Here is a 19,612-nt window from a genome sequence, read left to right as displayed (position 1 = left end):
ACCACCCCCCCACCCCCCGCCCCCGCTACCCCCCGGAGACCGAAGAGCAGGGCGGGCGGCCTCCAGGTTTCTCCGCTCACTCACGCAGAGGAGAGGCCGCCGGCCGGGCAAACCCCTCCCACCGGGCTACCACAACGCCGGGGCAGCGCAGCGACCCCGGGTCCCAGCACCCGGCCCCGCCGCCGGGCACCAGGCTTGGCGGCGTTTGCAGCGCCTCCGCCGCCCTTCCTCCCGGCTCGCCCTACTCCGGCACCGAGCCGCGTTCCAGACCCCGCGGCGCGTCGGCCACGTCCCCGCAGCGTTCGGAAGTTCCCGGGGTCGACGGCGTTTAGGGACTAGGGGCTAGGGTCCAGGGCCCAGGGCCCAGGCCGGCCCGCCGCAGCCGCCTTAGAGCCCGCCGCTTACCGCCGCAGGGGCTGGCCCGCGCGGGGGTTTCCACCCAGCCGTCGACACCCCTAGGGAATTCCCCACGGGGCCACATTCACACACACCTTCCTCCGGCAAATTTCCGCCGCCGGGTTTTTATCCGCCAAAACGGCGCGGCGGTACTCAGACCACTCCTCCCTCCGCCCGTCCCTTCCCACCTTCGCCGCCTCCTCCCCACTCCCCGCGGAACGCCTTCGCCTTGGCCGAAGGAGCCCGAAGGCCTTCGGCGAGTTCCGCCTCCAGCGCGGGGGGCGGGGCCGCTCGAGCTCCTCCGGGCCGAGCTCGGCTGTTTCCGTGCGCGGCCGCTGCGCACTCGGCACTGGGCGGCGCTGGCTGGCTCCCTGGCTGCGGCTCCTCAGTCGGCGGCGGCTGCTGCTGCCTGTGGCCCGGGCGGCTGGGAGAAGCGGAGTGTTGGTGAGTGACGCGGCGGAGGTGTAGTTTGACGCGGTGTGTTACGTGGGGGAGAGAATAAAACTCCAGCGAGATCCGGGCCGCGAACGAAAGCAGTGACGGAGGAGCTTGTACCACCGGTAAGAGGAGCAGGAGGAGGAGGCAGGAGCCGGAGAGAGCCGGGGGGACGGAGGGGGGACGGGGAGGCGCCGGACACCCGCGCTCGGGGCCTTCCCCTCGCAGGAGGGGCCGCGGTAAAGATGGAGCCTCCGCCCGAGCCCCACAACATCGCCGCCGCTCGCAGCGAACAAAGAATAATGGCGGCGGACTGGAGCCAGCGGCGGCCGGGGCGGCAGCGACTCTGCCTGCAGCCAGCGGCGGCGCTCATGGCGGGGGGCGGCGGGCGGCGGGCGGGGTGGGAGCCGGCGGCCGGGGGTGTGTGCGGGCGGCCGGCCGCGGCGAGCTGGCGCCCGCGTTCCCGCCGCCGCCGCCGGGCCGGGCCGGGCGCGGAGCCGGGAGCCGGGAGCCCGGAGCCGCCCCGGGGGAGGCCGCCCGCCGCCCGCCCGGCCCGGCCCGCCGCTGCCCCCCGCGCCGCCCGGCCGCTCGCCCGGCCCCCGCCGCCCGCCTCGCCCCCGGCCCGGCCCGATCTGGCCCGGCCGTCCGCCGGGGCAGCGCCGCCGGGGTGCCCGCGGGGGGTGGAGGAGGAAGAAGGCGACAGTTGAGGGCAGAGGAGGTGAAGGTGCCTGCCTTCCCGGTAGCCTCGGTGTCTGCCATGCCCGCTTCGCGAGGGGAAGCGCTGCAACGTCTGACCTACTCTTCTCTCCACTCTCTTTGTGCAATAAAGTTCGAAACCAAAGGTTTCCTCTCGTTCTGTATTTTATTCATGCCCTTTTCCCCCGCTCCCACCCCATTGGGGACATACTGTTTTCTGTTCTTTTCTGCTTAGTTGAGATGGTGAGAGCCGTGCTTTTTAATATAATTTTTGACTCTTTTCCCTCGCTCTTTTTTTTTTTTTTTTTTTTTTTTTTTTAAGGCAGTAGTCATGGAAATGCATTCTTTCGGGGAGGAAGGGGGGGGCTAAGAAAAACATATTTGTAAAACTTTTTAAAAAACTGTTGGGATCCTGTAAAAGGGAAGCTGCTGTTTGAAAACAGTTTCGGTTTTAACCCTTTTCAAAAAGGTAATAATCACTTGAGATCTATCATTCTGAAGCACTTCGTTGAAACGAATATTAGGCGATTCACTTTTGTTTTACATCAATTTTTTATATTTTGGGGGCCAACAATGCCAACCGAGTTTTGGTCCTCCGGATCTCCCACCCCCAACCAAGCTTCCCACATGTCTCTGTCTAAACTTAAGTAAGAGATTAATACTAAATCTAAAAATAAGCATTTAGAAGTGTCCAGTGTTTGCTTCCCATGCAGTAAGTAACCCTTGCAGGAGACGGACAATAGTTGAAGCCACAAGGCTTGTTTTTTCTTTGCCTGTTGGTAAAAAGAACCGCAGAAAAGTCGTTGACACGTTAAAGATTAAAAGACAGTTTTTAAGGGACCTGGAATATGACCTATTTAAGTTTGTCATACCTTCCTAAGAAGTTGGAATTTCATCCTAGACTTCGTTTGCATCAGTTCTGCCTTTAAAGGTTTGGTTTAAAAGATAACTTCGGTTGCCAGCTCTTGAAATCTTTTTGCACTCACGGCTCATTTCCTGATTTAAAAGTAAAGCCAAAACGGTTATTTTAGGTGATACAAAAAATGAACACGTTATTTGTTTTGAAAATACTTACTGTCATAGTGTGATAGCATTGTGATGGATACTACAAGGTTTCTTGTTCAGAATAAATACTGATTGGTAATAGAAGCACTGTCTTTTGATTTTTTTCTGTATCCAAGTCACTTTTCCAAAACCTACTTTATCCTAGTGCAAGTCTTAAAAAAAAAAAAAAAAACCTTAGAAATTTATCATTGCTGGGAAACTTCATTAAGATGCAGTAAAGAGTTTACATAAGGATTGGGAAGATGATCTTACTTCCAAACACTGAAGAAATTATAGTATTGATGATGCGATAGTTTGCTGTGTGTCCTGAAGATTTTCTGCAAGCCAGCATCAGTTGAGTAGACTATTTGTCCCTTACAGAGAATGTGTGACAATGACTCTTTGTGAATTAAAAAAAAAAAAAAAAAAAGTGTCCTGATGGATTTTTTTCCTCTCGTATCCAGAAGATCTTTTACGTTTTGTTTTATTTAGATTGATAGTCTGCAATTCTTAGCAATTCCAAGTGGAACTTTTCAAACTTTTATATTCATTAATATTTGAATGTTCACTTGGAGCATGGCCATAAGTTATACTTATGTCACTTCCCAGGTCAGTAGAAATTACAGTTAAATATGCTTGCGACTTTTTTTTTTATTGGACACATGTATTCAGAAAGCAAATGAATCTTTGACTGAGACAGACTGAAAAATGTTAAAAGGACACTTAAAACCGGTGTTACCCCTTTTTGAATGACTTTTTTTTTTCTCACCTGAGAGCCTAAGGAAACTTAGAAACCCAATCCATAAAATGGTACCTTCCTTTTCCTGCTTTTTGACATTCATTTTCTTGATTGTATCTAATTAACAGCATTTTTCATTTTTGTAGAGAAGTAGCTTTACGTTAGCTCTCATCCTAAGACATTGGGTTTTGTTTTTTGGATATCATATGGTCATAGTAAAGCCAAGTATGTATTCCCTACTTCACCTCATTTAAAAAATCTTTTCCTGTTTTTCCACAGTACAGAAAATTGTATCTTAATGCTTACAATGTATCACTAAAATTTATAATTTCACTTACTCCATAAAGTAACTTGTAGAGACGGTTATAAAGACTTGTTTACAGCAGCCTGTGGCAGAGTCTTACGAACGTGTATTCCTGGATGTACAGTGTCACTTTCCTGATGGCTGCGGAGCTCAAATCTGAATTTAAGAACAGCAAATGGAAAAAAATGCAAGGATTTCTTTTTTCTTAGTCCTGTGTGAACTCATCTCTGCTACAGAATCACTTGAGGCAATAGTTCGTGGTAATTCAAATATTTGGTTAGCATTTACTGTGACAATGTAGTTAGTGGAAAGAGCACGGGGTTTGGACTCACAGGCCTGGGTTTCATTCCTCCTGTTGCCACCGCTGTCATGTGCCCACCCTCAGGAAATTTTGTGACCTACGGAAGTGCCTTAATCTTTCTCAACCTTAGTTTCCTTACCTGTTAAATTAGAATACCGCCCAATTTATAGGGCTGTGAGATAATTATAAAGTACCTCCTTAGGGACTCAATTAATGATAGCTATTCATTTTTAAGCTTTATTTTAACTTCCTAGCTATGGGACCTTCAGATTTCTTCATTCCTCAGTTTCCTTCGTCATAAATCTACTCTATCTACCTCATAGAAATGGAGACATTATATAAGTTAATACATATTAAATATCAGGCACTTCACAAGTGCTCATCAAATATTGCCTAAAATATTAAAAATTATTCAGTAGTGGTAGTAGTAGTATGTTTAGTCCACTGGGCCGAAAGCTACAGAGACTCCAGAGATGGATTACACTGTTTTATCTCGATCCTCAGGAAACTTTGGGGGACATGACGACTAATAAGGCAGAATGTATGTATTTATATTTTCAATTTAATTTTTTTAGTAATTCATTCAGATAGTCCATGATTCACCATAAAATGTAATACAGCAGGTGGTCATGTGATACACCCTCACTCTCATCCCCATTGCTCAAGTGTTACCAATTTGTCCTTGTAGCTAATTCTATCCATGTAAAGGCAAATATTGTATGTACTCCCCGCCCTGTGTTGCACATTGTTTTTCTTTTTACAAATGGTATTATATACTAAATACACTATCCTGTATCTTGCTTTCTTTCACCTAATACAGCTGAGTAATTGTTTTATTTCAGTATATTAAGGGCTTCATTTTTTTTTTTTTTTTTTTTAATGAGACAGTTCATCGTATGGATGTGCCTGTGTTTATTAACTGGTTAGTGAACTGGTTTTATTTTTGGGTCTTGTATGACCTTTTAAACTAAGGGAATCTGTCATTATGCCTTTATTTTTTTAAATGAAAGACATTTCTTTTGAATAAGAAATACCAGTTTCTGACAGGAAGTGGTTATTTGAACTGTCTTACTACCTTTTTAGCTCCAGTTTTTAAAAGTTTTAGTGAAGTGATCCAGATGTGCATGAAAAGGCAAGTAAGGTGGGTAAGAGTTAACTCACAAAATGAGTTTAGTCTGAATGTAACTCTTTTGTTGAGATTCTTACACCATGAACAGACTACTTCTATTATTGCACCAAAAAAGTGTCTATAGTTTTTTCTCTAAATGAGAAAGAACACCTCAAGTACTTTTTTTTTTCCCACTTAAGCAGACTGTTCTCATGCGATATTACTACCTCCTAATGCTGATTGGAGTACTAGCTTTGTCCCTGTGGCATTTTGTTTTCACATTAATTTTTTCTTTGATGATTTTCTAGTATTTCTTAGTGTAATTATCAGTGAGTTTTATATTTTATACCTAATTAAGTAGCAATAAATATAGCTAATATATAAATAGAAAGAATGCTTGTCTATATGCTTGTCTACTTAGACTTTACTGCTTACATGGTGTGTGTGTGTGTGTGTGTGTGTGTGTGTGTAAGTCCTTGGTCATCCAGTTGGACCAAGTAATACTCATTTCAGCTAGAACACAAAACAGGTTTCAGTACCTCTCTTTTTCTTTTTTTTGGCTCTTCTAGGTAGCATTTAACTATTTGGTACGTTTTACATGCTGTTAGTGTATTTATCTTTAAAATACACATGCTGTAAGTATTTTAAGTTGATTAAACTTAGAAAGAAAATGATAACTAATAATCCTGCAGCAGGGACACACTTAAGGCCCTTATCTTTCAAAAAACAAGTCATTAAATGAAGCTGTTGTGGTGTATCTCATTTTTTGTTTGCTCACATTGCCAGTTACTTGAGCTGAAGTTCTTAGTGTAAGAATATTGCCTTACTATTATTTTGAGGATTTACTAGTATTTCATGTTAAGTACTAATATTTTCTGTTTTTACCTGCTCAGTTAGTAAAAACACTAATCTTTACAGGTTTGGGGAGTTGGAGGTAGATTAGTGAAATCTGCAAAGGCAGAAAATTTTCCTTCTGGAACACATCTGTGGGCGACAGGGAATTAAATGATTTCTCACAGTATGCTGAAATCAGTAAATTGCCTTTTGTGGTAGAAGTAAAGATCATGAACTAAATGGACAAACTGATAATGTGAAAATGACTGTTTTCTGCTGCCAGTTTTACGTGTCATGGTTTAAGAGGTGAACCCTGGTCAACTTTCTGAATCCGTAAGAAGAAAAGATGGTTTCAGTCTTATTCTGTACCATAATATCTGTAAATGTAGGTTTTGAGACATGTTTGTAACTTGGATAAGGAGTAGCCATTGGATTTTCTTCACATTCAGAATGCTTCTCCCCCCTAACGTATACATACTCCTCTTTGTTTTGTTTTGCATTCTTAGCTCTGCCAGATGTGGCCTCATAAAGATAAGTTATGTTATATTTTACCTAGAGTTTTACTCACCTGTTTTCTAGTTTATCAGAAAGAAGAGGGGGAAAAAGGTTAGTCATTCATATTCTGGTATGTATTCCTATAGATAAGTAGAAGACAGTATTTTACATCTCCAGTGATGAAAAATTACCTTCAATATATATTTAATCAGTTCTTGGGGCTAGCTCATGAATTTCAATTTAAAAAAAGTAGTACTTCTTGATAAACTTTTAAATGTCTGAGTTGCTTTTTCTTATGCTGGGGTAAAAGTAAAAAAGGAGTTTACCACGAATGTGATGGGCTGTCTGAACAAAGATGAAAAGCATTTATCAGTTTTCTTTCTGTTGTTGGATTAATCTAGGATCTCTGAATAATCTAACAAAGAGCAAGATTGGGAGAGTAAAAGGTCTGAGGGATCATTGGTGAGTTTCTTGCCTCAAGGGGAGAAGTAAAGACTGACCTTTTGTTGTAGAAGAGAGAATCCAGTAGGAAGTTAAAATTGATAATGATGTTGGTGTAGGAGTAGAGGGTAGGTCTGAAAGTTGACTTACACCAATGGTAATAGGAAATTTCTTTCCGAAAGGTTAGTGAATCTTCTCTGAAACTGAGATTGCTTTCTTCAACTTTAAGAGTATATCTAATGAGCTGGTTATCTGTGTGAGTTTCTGGTTATGATTTTATGACCATATAAATGTAACTAAAAATGTTTGTAATTCAGCCAAAGCTGAGTAACCATTATTTCTGAGGGTCATTATCCCTATTTGTGTAGATGGTTGGCAATAGGAGACTGAGAAATATCACTGAAGTGAAAATTATTGCTTGTTCCGAACTATTTGTATTCTTAAAGGGGTATCATTTCTTTAAAAGTTATCAGTAGCAGCTTTGTTTGCTGTGACGAATAATAATGATGCTTTGGTTTTACTTACTGTCGTTTATCAGCCTAGTCATTTATTCAGTGAACATTTATTGACCATTGACTTTAAAGTGAGTGAAATAATCATAGGAAGATTTATTCAGTTAAGTATTTTTGTAGATGTTAAATGAAGCGTCATGCTAGTTGCTGTAAACAGTAAAGCTGGAGAACCTTCAGGAACCTACAGTATAGTAGAAATGACAAAAATCATGTAAGAAAGAAGGATTTATACATGACGGAATATCAATTTTTCACTACTGTCTTGAAGGGCTATACAGTTTAGAAGAGAAAGAGTTTGGTGAGGAAAAGTTTTATGAGAAAGACAGAATTTAAACTGAATACTGAAGAACTTGGATAGGTAGCATTGAAAGGCAATGTGTTCTAGGCAGTGGTAAGGACAACCAAAATGAAGACATGGAAGTAGAATGAGGTATAAATCAAGAAATAACAACTTTGAATGAAACATTTTAATTTGAAGCACTATATTTGAGAATTATTTCTAATGAAGAATTTATTATGATGCTTGTATGAGTATAGTGTATTACTCATAATACTCTACCATATTGGGGGAATTCACGCTTAACAAACTTTTACCATTAAGGGAGGGAGTAACTCCTTCATTTTTTGCAGATGACTAAACTGAGCTCTGGAGAACTTAAATGATTTATTTGCTGGAAGAGCCTTTTCTCTGAGCAAGAAATAACAGTAAAGCATAGGCTTCATCACTTTTTTATAGCATTGTCTTTTTGTGATGAAAGTTTTCACGTTTCTAGCTTTATTAATGATCTAGAATTTTTGTTTTTAAATGATAGTACTATATAGTAGTTGTATAAATAGGTATATAAAAGTTCACTTGGAGGAAATATTCTAGCCAAGGTATTAAAAAAATATACTGGTTTCATTATCTTACTAATTAGATCTACATCAGTAGAAAGACATGATTTGTTTTTTTCCATAATTTGTTGTATTTCTGTCATTTCAAACTGGAAGTTTATGGTTTTAAATCATTGTTATTAAATATTTTTTGGAGGGAATTTATAGGCAAACTGGTCATAACGATTAGTTTATAATTGCCAAGCCCTTTTGTATATAACACATATTTTATCTGTTATTAGCTTGTAAGCGCTTTGAGAGAAAGTTTCTTGTCTGTTTTAAACTGTAGTCCCCATAGTTTTTGGTGGAACACTTCTTATGTAATAGGCACAGAAAACGTATTTGTTTAATGAATGATTCCCTCTTGGGATGGTCACAGCTTTGAAAGGCAGGATTAAAAACAGTTCCTGTAGAGTTGCACAGATTAAAGGAAGCAGACATACATGCTTTAGATAATTAAAACTTACTGAAGTTAAAGATTTATTTTTTTAAAGCCAAGGAAATTATGCTCATTTTCCCATAGCTTAAAAAGTTTTTCCACTTTGAGTTTTCATTAACCTCTGATGCCTTACTAATACTTTTTGCCTCTGAGACTTGAGAAATGGCATAAGATTGTATAAATCAAAACGACCTTACCAGAAATCACTACCAGGTCAGTAAAAAATAAATAAGTAAAATAAAATAAGTAAGCTTTATAAAAAGGGGCTCCTGGGTGGCTCAGTCGGTTGAGCGTCTGACTCTTGGTTTTGGCTTAGGTCATGATCTTGCAGTTCATGAGTTCAAGCCCCTTGAGCCCTGCTTGGGATTCTCTCTCTCTCTCTCTCTCTCTCTCTCTCTCTCTCTCTCTCCCTCCCTCCCTCCCTCCCTCCCTCCCTCCCTCTCCCTCTTTCTCCCTCTCTCCTGTTCCCTCACTCATGCTGTGTCTCTCTAAATAAATAAACTTAAAATAATACATCTACCTGAAAGATTGGACTTCATGTTGATTCTTTTAGGAGTAAAAATAAAGATACATAAAATTGAAGTGAATCTTTAAGTAAAACTTTGCTGTTGTCTGTTTGTAATTTATCAGCTTTGTAGCTTAACCATGGCTAATGTTTATTATTATTTTTTTAAGTTTTTGAGAGAGAGAGCATGAGCACGTGAGCCGGCAGGGGTGGACAGAGGATCCGAAGCAGGCTCTGTGCTGACAGCAGAGAGCCCAGTGTGGGGCTCGAAATCACAAAGCTGCAGTTGGCCACCCAAATGACTGAGCCACCCAGGCGCCCCAACCATGGCTAATTTTTCAGTGTAGTCCAGTATGTCCTTGGTCCCTTAGGTGCCAGGCTTTTTCTAGTGAGCAAAACATAATAAAAATGCTTAGCACGTGGCTTAATTGTTCATGCAGTTCCATTGCCAAATATACAAAGAATTCTTCACATTTTCTAATATTGGAGGCTGTGTGGTACAGCCCTGCACAGTCTTGCAGATTCCTTGCAAATCTCTCAACATGTCTAGTTCTCCATCTGTGAAGTCAGAACTAAAAGCAGGATTCCTGTCTTATGACTTCTCCTGTAACATGTGCCTTCTCACTTCAGGAAAAGTGAATTTTCACTCTTCCGTGTCTAATTTGTAAATAATTCACCAAGAATAGCATTTCAAAATTTAGTTCAAAACAGAGCTGTCAAAATAATAAATGTTTAACTTTATAAACACACTTGGATATTCATTTTTCATTTGAATGTAGTGATTTTCACATAGTCTCTCAGGTTTTATTGAGTAAATGAAGTAGTAGGCTTTAAATATTTAACTTCAGAGCATAACTTTTGTGGGTCCTTACAGTTTTAGCATTGAGCTAGTTTATGAATCAACTTAAAATTTTAAGAGTTTCACTCTTTAGTCAACACAGAAATTGCTTTTCTAAAAGTAACTGCATGTAGGTGGTGTGTAATCCTTTTATCCTTAAGTCCTTTAAAAAAAATTCAGCTCCAAAACATCCATTTAGTGGAACTTCATATGTAGAAGTTTATATAGGCTCACTTCTTTGAAATGCTTAGGTGTAAAAAGCTGTAAACAGTATTGCATGGGAAAGAAAGGAGAATGGGAAGTAATGGGATAAAATGTTATCTAAAATAATGCACAGTCATGGTTGCTTCCTTGCTAAGCAACACTGTTTGTCTCTTGGTGACCAGATACATGAAGGCTTGTTTGAGAGCCATAAGTAGTCTTACGTGAAGGCAAGCGAGGCAAATACATTTTGCCAATACTTAAAAAATAATGACTTTGGTTTGAGAAAACACTAAAGCTTTTCTGTTGAAAGGTACTATAGAATTAGTCCTAGGAAGGCTGTCATCGTGCAGTGCATTTCTATAAATCATGTAACATTTTTCTAATTCACCGTGGTAAGTACTTTGAGAACAGTGTCTTTCTTGTAGCACATGCTACACATTTAAAAATGACTTTAAAAATAGCATCCAAATACTGTGGTAATTATGAAACTGCAATAAATAATAAAATATAAATATTTAACTTTTTAAAGCAGTTTCTCTGAGTTGAGTCCAATAAATAAGTTAATTTTATTAAATAAAATTGAAAAGATTTCCCTTTCCTGTATGCTGCCTTCGTTTTTCGGTAGTGGTGGTTGGGTTATACTGATATTTACTACTGATAAAAAGAAATTATAAAAATATATAAGCAATCTTTAGGCTTTTATTTTTGTATTAAAAATGTTTAAAATTCATTGAGTTCAAATCACACAGAATTAACTTCATGTACAACTTCTTGCCTTCCTCTAATATCTGGACTAGAGGCAGATTTATTCTCCCAATTAAGGAAGAAAGACCTTGGTAGGAGCACAGAGTAAACTGTTTCTGAAAACTGTGTTAGAATTTACTTAACTTGATAAAGACACCAATTTATTTTAGTTTGTCACATTTCCCATTCATACTCTTTTTCAAAAAATGTATAATTTCATTTTGTTAGGGTGTGATTATTCTAATAAAATTTTACAGTTGAAGTTGGTACCTGTTGAGGGGGGGGTATGTGTGTAGGTATGTATATACCTATATAATACCTATAATGTGTATATATACGTATATACGCATTATGTATACACATACAGCATTTGAATATGCTGTTTTCCTCTCTGGTTTTAGTGAAGATATGCTATTTTTAATACCAAACGACCATTTACTACTAGCATCAGAAACCTGAAGCATTGCTAAATTTCCAGTATTGATTGCATACATCTCCATTCCACTAGATTGAGCATATTAAAGAGTGACATGACAAGTACTTCAAAGTTAACAATCCCCAAAAAATGTACGGGGAAAAAAAATAGAAAAAACGGCAGTACAGCATAGTTATTGACTGTTGGAAAGCCGAAGTCTTGTGTAGCACCTGAACATTTCATTACTTTCTTTAGTAAATTAATCATAACACTTTAGAGAATTAATCAAGACATGCTGGAGTTATTAAGAATGTGTTAGAATGCTTTTTAAATAGTCATAATATCCTAAAAACGAAATAAGAGGTACAAAACATGTAGAGAGTATTCAGTATCGCCATAGATGTTTCTACTTACACTTCTGCAAAATATTTCTAGTAATATATTTGACTATGACAACAAAATAATCATATAGTTTTTTGGTTTTTTTTTTTTTTTTAACGTTCATTTATTATTGAGAGAGAGACAGAGCATGAGTTTGGGAGGGGCAGAGAGAGAAGGAGACACAGAATCTGAAGCGGGCTCCAGGCTCCAAGCTGTTAGCACAGAGCCCAAAGCGGGGCTGGAACTCACAAACCACAAGATCATGACCTGAGCTGAAGTGTGACGCTCAACCTACTGAACCACCCAGGCGCCCCAAAATAATCATATAGTTTTAAAATCATGTGCCCAAATGTACCTTTTACACATCAAGGAGGTTACCCTGGAGACTTTAGAGTTGTGCTTTCCTTAAATCCCTGGGCTTTGAGGTTAGGAGGCATCAGCCACTTGTTAGGGTAAGGGTGAGGTTTTTTTCTCATTTATAATTAAGGTCATTTGCATTTAAAAAAATCACAGCATGTAATCTTATGTTCCATTAGTTATGGCCGCGTTATTCATAAATCAAAATCCTGGATTAAATTGGTCATAGACTTAAGGAATTAAAAAGTAAACTAGATTGTGGAGGAGATGGGTTTATTTTTTATAAAGTTGAACCTGAATAGAATGTTTAGGATTGTAAGGACTGGGGCACTTCTTGAAGGTCAAAATATTTTGGGAAGCAGAACAAACTAAAATCTGCAGCATTCATTCCTTTTGTAATGACTTTTCAGCAAAAGTGACAGTATGAACTTGCTTTCTTGTTTGCTGAGCTTTGCTTAAGTTGGCAGAGGCACATAGATATGAACATAGTGCTGCCAGAAATCTGTCCCTGATTCAGTATAGTTCTGTAGAGGTGCTAAGTACGTGAATTAATTAATTAATTAATTAATTAATTTTCATTAAAACTCATTTATTACCAAATTTCAGTTTCAGGTAATTCCCATAATATTGATTCCTATGACAGTTATTTAGAAGGTAATTCCTGACAAGTTCAGACAATTTGATTTAAAAAATTACCACTAATGTATACATGATATACTGGGTCTAGCTAATCTGAGTGAATTAAATGCTGCTTTATTAATGACGTTTTCACTGGTCAGCTTTTAGAATCTTGGAAATCCCTGCAACTTCCTTCTCAGCTTTATTTTTTATACACTACCTCTCACCATCTGATTTATTATACATTTTACTTACCTTCTCTCCCTGCTCCCACACACTAGAATGTAAGTTCCACAAAAGGAAAGTGTTTTTAAAAATTTGTGTATTTCTTTTTCCCGAGTGATTTGACCGTGCCTGGCATGTAAGTGTTCAGGTCTGATACCCTAATAAAAGTATAACGTATATAATGTAAGTTGTGAAAATTGGAGATGTTGTTGGTTTTATTTAGTTACTTGTGGTGAATTCTCTCAGGATATATTGCTATATAGAGTAGAAGTGAAATTCATTGCAATATAGAAATTCTAAACCCAGTAACTTTAAAGAGACATCATTCTCAATTCTCATTTTGTCCTAGTAGGAGATTGCTGATAGCTTTAGAGTGACTATTCTGTTATCATTTGCCTTCTCTCCTTGCTTCTGTACAGAATCTGACCCCAGCCACTGATTCACTCATTTCTCTAAAAGCATACTATAATGTCAGCCTTGGCTCATACCATTTTTCTTACCAGAAAAGTTACCCTCCTTCCTCACATTTTTGAATTCTGTGTCCATCCTCAGTGCTGCTTTGGAGTTCCCCCACTCTCTTGACTATTGCAGAACATTTTCCTTTCCTTTAAATGTCATGGAAGCACTCATTTGACGCTTTACTGGGATGTTTTTCTAAACTACATTGTGAAGTTTTCAGTATCTACTGTCTTTACCATGTAAAGGGTACAAAGTGATACCATCTTAGATAAATTTCTTGAAGCTTTCTAAGATGGAAAGGAAAAACTTCTTTATCCTCTTTGAGAATTAAGAAAGGGGACTATAAAACTATTTAATAACTATTTAGTTGATAACTAACAATAAATGTGACCAGAGCAATGTAATGATAAAAGAAACGCTGTCCAACATTGAAAGAGAATCTTTGTTGACTAGTAGTCTGGTCTCGTAGCATTTTTTTTTTTTTTTTTTTTTAAGTACTGCTAATTATCTCAAGTTGTATTGCATTCTCATGATTTTATAAATCAGTAAGTGGTAATAGCCCTGTACTAATCCAAGATCAAGAGGCAGGCTAGGTGACCTATTCCTAGTGAGCTGTCTTCTTTTACTGTGTAAATATTATTATATAGTAAAAGGAAATACTTCATTTATATTAAGTGGCCTGCATAATTACGTGTGTGTACATGTATCTTGTGTCATTTCTCAGGGTCAGAGCATTTAAAATTGAAAGAATTCTTTTTAATTCATCTTCCTTGTTTTCATAGATGAGGAAACTGAAAATCAAAAAGTTTAATTTTTCCAGTGACTGCTTGGTGACAGATCCAGCTTCCCACCAAGTGTTAGGTTCCCTCTCCCCACTACTCACAGCCGCATTGTTTATTTCTCTGAACATTGGGTGAATAATGCAAAGAATCACTTCACTTTATTTTTCATAATGAGAGGCAGAACTCTAGAAGACATTATAGCAAAATGGTATGTATCCTTGTGAATTGGCTTAAATATTTTTGATTCTTTTAGGCATGATACTGTTTTGAAATTTGTTATAAACTTAGGGTTTCCAAAGGATTATATTAATTTTTAGGGAAAAATCAGGAAAATCTCCAAATTTTAAATATCAGTAACCCAGAGTTTTATAATTGTGAGAGTATTGGAAGAAGAACCCCCAGACTGTCAAGCTGATACTACATTTTCAGTGATATCTGAGATCCATTCTGTTACTGATGTTCCAGGCCCAGTATTTATACAACATTCTCTCTGAGCTTATATGTACCTAACATTTTACTTATTTCATAGCAGTATTCAGTCGTTCTTAATTTTTGTATTCCTGAAAAGCATTCATTTGTGTAATGAATTAAGAATCTCCTTTCTTCAAACGACTTTGGACACCCACATATTGGCTGTAGTCATTGATCCTGTGTCTGCATACTGCACTTCTGGCTAGACTGCTCCTGGGATGTTAGCAAAATTGAAGATTGTACATATGATACTCTAACATCTCTTCTCTCTCCACCTGAAGATACAAACAAAAAAGAGCAAAAGTTTTCAGAGTCCAGAAAGAATGCACCAACTTTAAGTGTCAGTTTAGTCTAGTTGAGAGACTGCTATTTCAGTACCTTGATGGTAAAATAGTGTCTGATTCAGTTCAGTCAGTGAGTTTCTAATCCGAAACAAATTGTTATTACTTAAACAATTCTCACTTACACTTTGAGAAAAGCACATTGAGAATTTTCTGATGAAAGACAGTATTTGTGCTGTTGCTTGAGATGTTGATACCTCCTTAAGCTAAGAGTTATAAACATTAAGAAGGCTGTCCCCATATCTGAAAAAGATTGGTAGTCTTCCTGGATGAAAGAAATGAAAATAAAACAGTGGCAGTTTAGATGAGAGAATCCTACCTGTTGAAAATATTACACTTTTTGTTTTTGTTTTTTAAGAATATTACCTAGTTGGGAAGGGAAGAAGGATGAAAGTCCCATTCTTATTTTGAATGTGTCCTTGTAGCTATAATCATTGATGTTAACTAGTGGTTTTGTTTATTATAATATATTTTCTTTTCTGCAACAAAAAGTTATAAAGATGTTCTATACCTCAAATGTCAGAAAAAAATTAAGTAGTCCTGATGTTGTATAGTGGGGGGAAAAAAAAGATACATGATCCGTACCTTAGATTGCTTTTATTTTTTTTATTTTTTTATTTTTTTTAATTTTTTTTTTTAACGTTTATTTATTTTTTTGAGACAGAGAGAAACAGAGCATGAACAGGGGAGGGTCAGAGAGAGGGAGACACAGAATCTGAAACAGGCTCCAGGCTCTGAGCTGTCAGCACAGAGCCCGACGCGGGGCTCGAACTCACGGACCACGAGATCATGACCTGAGCCGAAGTCGGCTGCTTAACCGACTGAGCCACCCAGGCGCCCCAGATTGCTTTTAATCAAATGGGGGATTGAAACTATATAGATGACAGCACAGGTTTAAAAAAAAAAAATGTGGCCTGGAATAAAGTTTTTTAAAAATGGTTGGTGTATACTCTGTCTACAAAGGAGGTATGATGATAAAGTTATATTTATCTTTATTCGCATTAAAATGATGACATGGGGGAGAAGACGGAGAAAAATTTATGGATTTCTGCCCATACTTAGCTTGACTGAGTTCAATCTTGTCCTCAAATGGATTCACTTGCATGCTATTGCGATTAGGTGGTTTTCACATGCTATTTTCTTGCTGACCAAAAGTATGGACAACATTTAGGGTACAGAAACCATTTTGTTGTTGATGTTGCCTTGTTGTTAATGTCTTTCTTAAATTTTTTAGTTTAAAAGAGCACAGACTGTAAGTATATAACTCAGTTATCACAAGTGATCATAAAGTTACTTGATAATTTTTAAGAATAGTATTTCTGCTGTTTAGAAATATGGGGTAAGCAATTGAGGCAGGATTTAATAAAAATGGTAATTTCATATAAAAATATCTGAGATTAAAAATTTTTTTTCAACAGGTATCTCAAAATCATGATTGAAATACGGTTTTTTGGTTCATAGTTTTCAAAATGTTGTTCATGACTTCTGGAATTAAAATCTTTTAAATTGTACAAGTAATTCTGAAGTGATGCTGATGGGAAGAAAACAAAATGCTAAACTATGTAAAAAGTACAAGGTGAAAGTCGTCATCCTATCCAGTTCCACCACATCTTCCTCTGTCCAGAGCCACCGCTTACAGTTTAGTATGTAACTTCCCATACTTGTTCGATGCCTACATACAGCGTGTTTTACACAGTGTGACTTGTTTTTTTACATAAGTGGAATTCTCCTTTACGGTGTGTTCTGTGACTTGCGCTTCCACTCAGCCTTGGAAAGCTTTATCTGTCCTTATAGTACAGACTCCTTTTTCATTGTTGTAATTTCTTTAATGGTCCTTCTGATAATGGATACTTGTTTCCAGTTTTTCACTGTTACAAAAAATACTACAGTGAATATTCTCGAGCATGTATTTTTGTGAACTAGTCAATAAGGAAGGAGTTTCTTGTTGACCAGTAGTTTCTCTGTATTCTAGATGTTACTGTGTCAATTATATATGCAGATGTTTTCTCCCTACGCACTTGTCTTAGTGTCTTTTGTCATATGAATGTTGTAAATAACTATGCAGTTAAGTCTGTTGATCTTTTCATTTGTAATCTCCTTTGTGGATTCTATATTTCTATATTATTTATACTCATTTCCACAGAGATGTTTTTACTTCCTTTTTTTTAACTGTCACTTGTAAAACTTTTTCTAGAACTCTGAATGATGGCAAAATGTATTCGTATATTATACATTACGATGGCATGTAATAATCACATAAGAATCAGTCACAGTTTTGATGATCTATCAATTTCAGAGTTATAAAATAAATATAATAAATTCTGGAAAAGCATTGGGGCTTTTGTGTTATTTATGGAATCATAGTAGGTAGTCATTATTTTTAGTAAATTCATTTTTGACAGGTAATATGCCAGGCACTAAATGATAACAGTGGTACACAAGTAAGAAGTAATCTCTTTGATTGTGAATCCTTTAGACACAATTATTACCAGAAATTTATTTCTGTTGTCAGAAATCTTTCCTCGGCATGTAGCTGCTGCTAGGGATTGTTCTCTGCTTACCTATGCTCCCAGTCAGTGCCAGATTACCCAGCAAATATACCAGCAAAGTAGGGTCCCAAAGTAAAAAAGAGCAGCCTTCATTAACTTACTCAGTTTTGTTTCCTGTATGTGTGCATGTGTAGTGTGGCACACTATACATGGGGTGAGGAGTCAGAACACTAATATTTGCAGTGTCTGCGGCCTCTAATTTGGCTCTGTGGATGTTTATCCCACCTTTCTATCTCGATACCCCACAACTTGGGCTGATTTTGTCCCAACATTTCCTGTGGAAGTAGCATATAATTTTCTGCTTCTTCCCTATAATAGGAGGGAATACCCTCATAGGAGGTACCGTGAAGCCGATACATCTCATAGACCCTGTCATCAGCTCACTTCTACTCTCTACCTTCTTTCCATACCTAATTAGTACAGTTTGAAAAAATTACAGTTTTACTGGTACGCTCCTCCCCTTGTTCATAGAGGAGATTCATGGAAGGGAGGAATCCCTTCTTCTTTCTAGATGGAATACTGTCCCGTTAGGAAGAAGTGACAAGTGAAAGGACAGGTGGTTGTTTTTTTTCCTTTTTGAAGGAACTAGAACTTATACAGCTCAGCAGATTTGGATGAGTTTGACAGTATTTAAGCTAGGTTACTATTTTTTTTGAACTAGATTTGAGTGCATTTGCTAATGTAACCAGTACATATACCTATTCATAACCTGAAATTTGCCTTTAAAGTCACAAAAGCACAAAGCACTGTAGTGCTTGTAACACTCTTCCATGTTATTGTAGGTAACTAAATGACCATGGAATCTGGAGCAGAGAACCAGCAGAGTGGAGATGCGGCTGTAACAGAAGCTGAAAACCAACAAATGACAGTTCAAGCCCAGCCACAGATTGCCACATTAGCCCAGGTATATAAAATACATGGAGAAGATTCCAAGTTATGTCTCTTCTAAGAGGAGTATGTTTCAGACAGGAAGATTTAGTTCTTATTATAGAGATAAGCATAGAACGAGCGGAGACATTCTTAGGGTATCAAAATTCCTGTTTACTTAGTATTATTAGCCTAATTTTAGAAATGATACAATTAATTTAGTAACATAACAGAAAACCGTATTTTTAAACACTAGTTATCTATTTGTAGTGACCTGATTCAGAATAATGACATTTTAATAATGGGTAGATTGTCTCTCTTAAACCAAGGAAGAAAACCTGGTAATGTTAACTATTTGTTTTTTTTTTTTGTTTTGTTTTTTTCATATCACACAGATTTATTCTGAGGCATGGGAATTTAGATAATCTGACAGGCTAAGTTTTCCATGTGCTTAAACTAAAAAATAGGATAAACAAACTGACACACAAGTAAATTTCAAGGATGATAATGGTGTTTGTTTCCTGTATCCTTTAAATATAATTCACGATTCTTTAACTTTGTCTTTGTCTTAAACATTCTATCTCTAAAGTCATATTCTCTCATCCTTATTTTTTGTTCTGGTGTATATTTCCTCAAATATTTTAAATAATACTAACCATTATTTGCATATAAGTGAGAAAGGTAGTTGATATAAGACATAAACCTGCTAGATAAAAGAGTGTGATACTGTCTCTTTCTGATAAAGGCTCCCAGAAGAATATAATCCTAGCAGAGGCTCTGGGATGTTGAACTTCAGCGTCCTGAAGAACTGAAAAGCCCTCCTAGGGGAGTCCCTGAGTTTGAATGGGTCTTGGAGAATAGGGGGCTAACCACAGACTAAGGGGGGGCTACTACACTAAGCCAAAGTGGGGGCCAAATACTGGAGCTCCAGCAGGAGAGAGTCACAAGGAGTGGGCTGCTGTCTGTTTTCTCCTGATTACTAGGGCCCACCTCCACCCCTCAGGAGTTAAGGCAAAGCAGAATATATCTGGAGGTGAAGTAAATACTTGGATGAGGCAGGTGCAGAAACATAGGGGGAAAATCCAGGGCTTCATCAAAACGTGGTCAAGGCAAACATGCAGAGGTGAGAGTCTGGGTTTATCCACTGGGTTCATCCAACCATTTGGCCTGGTAAAAAGAAGGTACAGTGCCAGCAGGGATCTTGGTGATGAAAACCTTCCACTTATCTGTCTCTTGGAT

The 19,612-nt window shown here is 38.3% G+C and overlaps 1 protein-coding gene and 1 long non-coding RNA gene across 7 annotated transcripts in view; one reads left to right on the top strand and one right to left on the bottom strand.

Annotated features, from left to right (window-relative positions):
* LOC109265161 (uncharacterized) overlaps nt 1-615 on the bottom strand; it is a 75,586-nt gene extending 74,971 nt beyond the window's left edge. Inside the window, exon 1 of one of the 2 annotated variants that reach the window (XR_002079061.2) lies at nt 406-615. This is a non-coding gene — a long non-coding RNA (uncharacterized LOC109265161). The remainder of the gene's footprint in view (nt 1-405) is intronic. The other variant, XR_002079062.2, reaches the window with a different exon arrangement.
* Nucleotides 616-728: 113 nt separating this feature from the next.
* Nucleotides 729-19,612, top strand: part of CREB1 (cAMP responsive element binding protein 1) — a 60,846-nt gene continuing 41,962 nt past the window's right edge. For 2 of the 5 annotated variants that reach the window (XR_002079057.2, XM_019446227.2), the window contains exons 1-2: nt 789-956; nt 18,289-18,410. Coding sequence is in view for 4 of the 5 variants with exons in the window: in XM_019446227.2 (XP_019301772.1) it covers nt 18,297-18,410 (114 nt within the window). In the remaining variant the exon portion in view is untranslated. Of the gene's footprint in view, nt 957-16,375; nt 16,601-18,288; nt 18,411-19,612 lie in introns of all 5 variants that reach the window. The other 3 variants (XM_019446228.2, XM_019446229.1, XM_019446230.2) reach the window with 3 other exon arrangements.

Source organism: Panthera pardus, unplaced genomic scaffold (assembly GCF_024362965.1).
Source record: "Panthera pardus isolate Hobbes unplaced genomic scaffold, ASM2436296v1 HiC_scaffold_10, whole genome shotgun sequence".
Classification (NCBI taxonomy): Eukaryota; Metazoa; Chordata; class Mammalia; order Carnivora; family Felidae; genus Panthera; species Panthera pardus.
The sequence above is the reverse complement of the archived record's forward strand: the minus strand, read 5'-3'. Positions and strand labels throughout refer to the sequence as shown.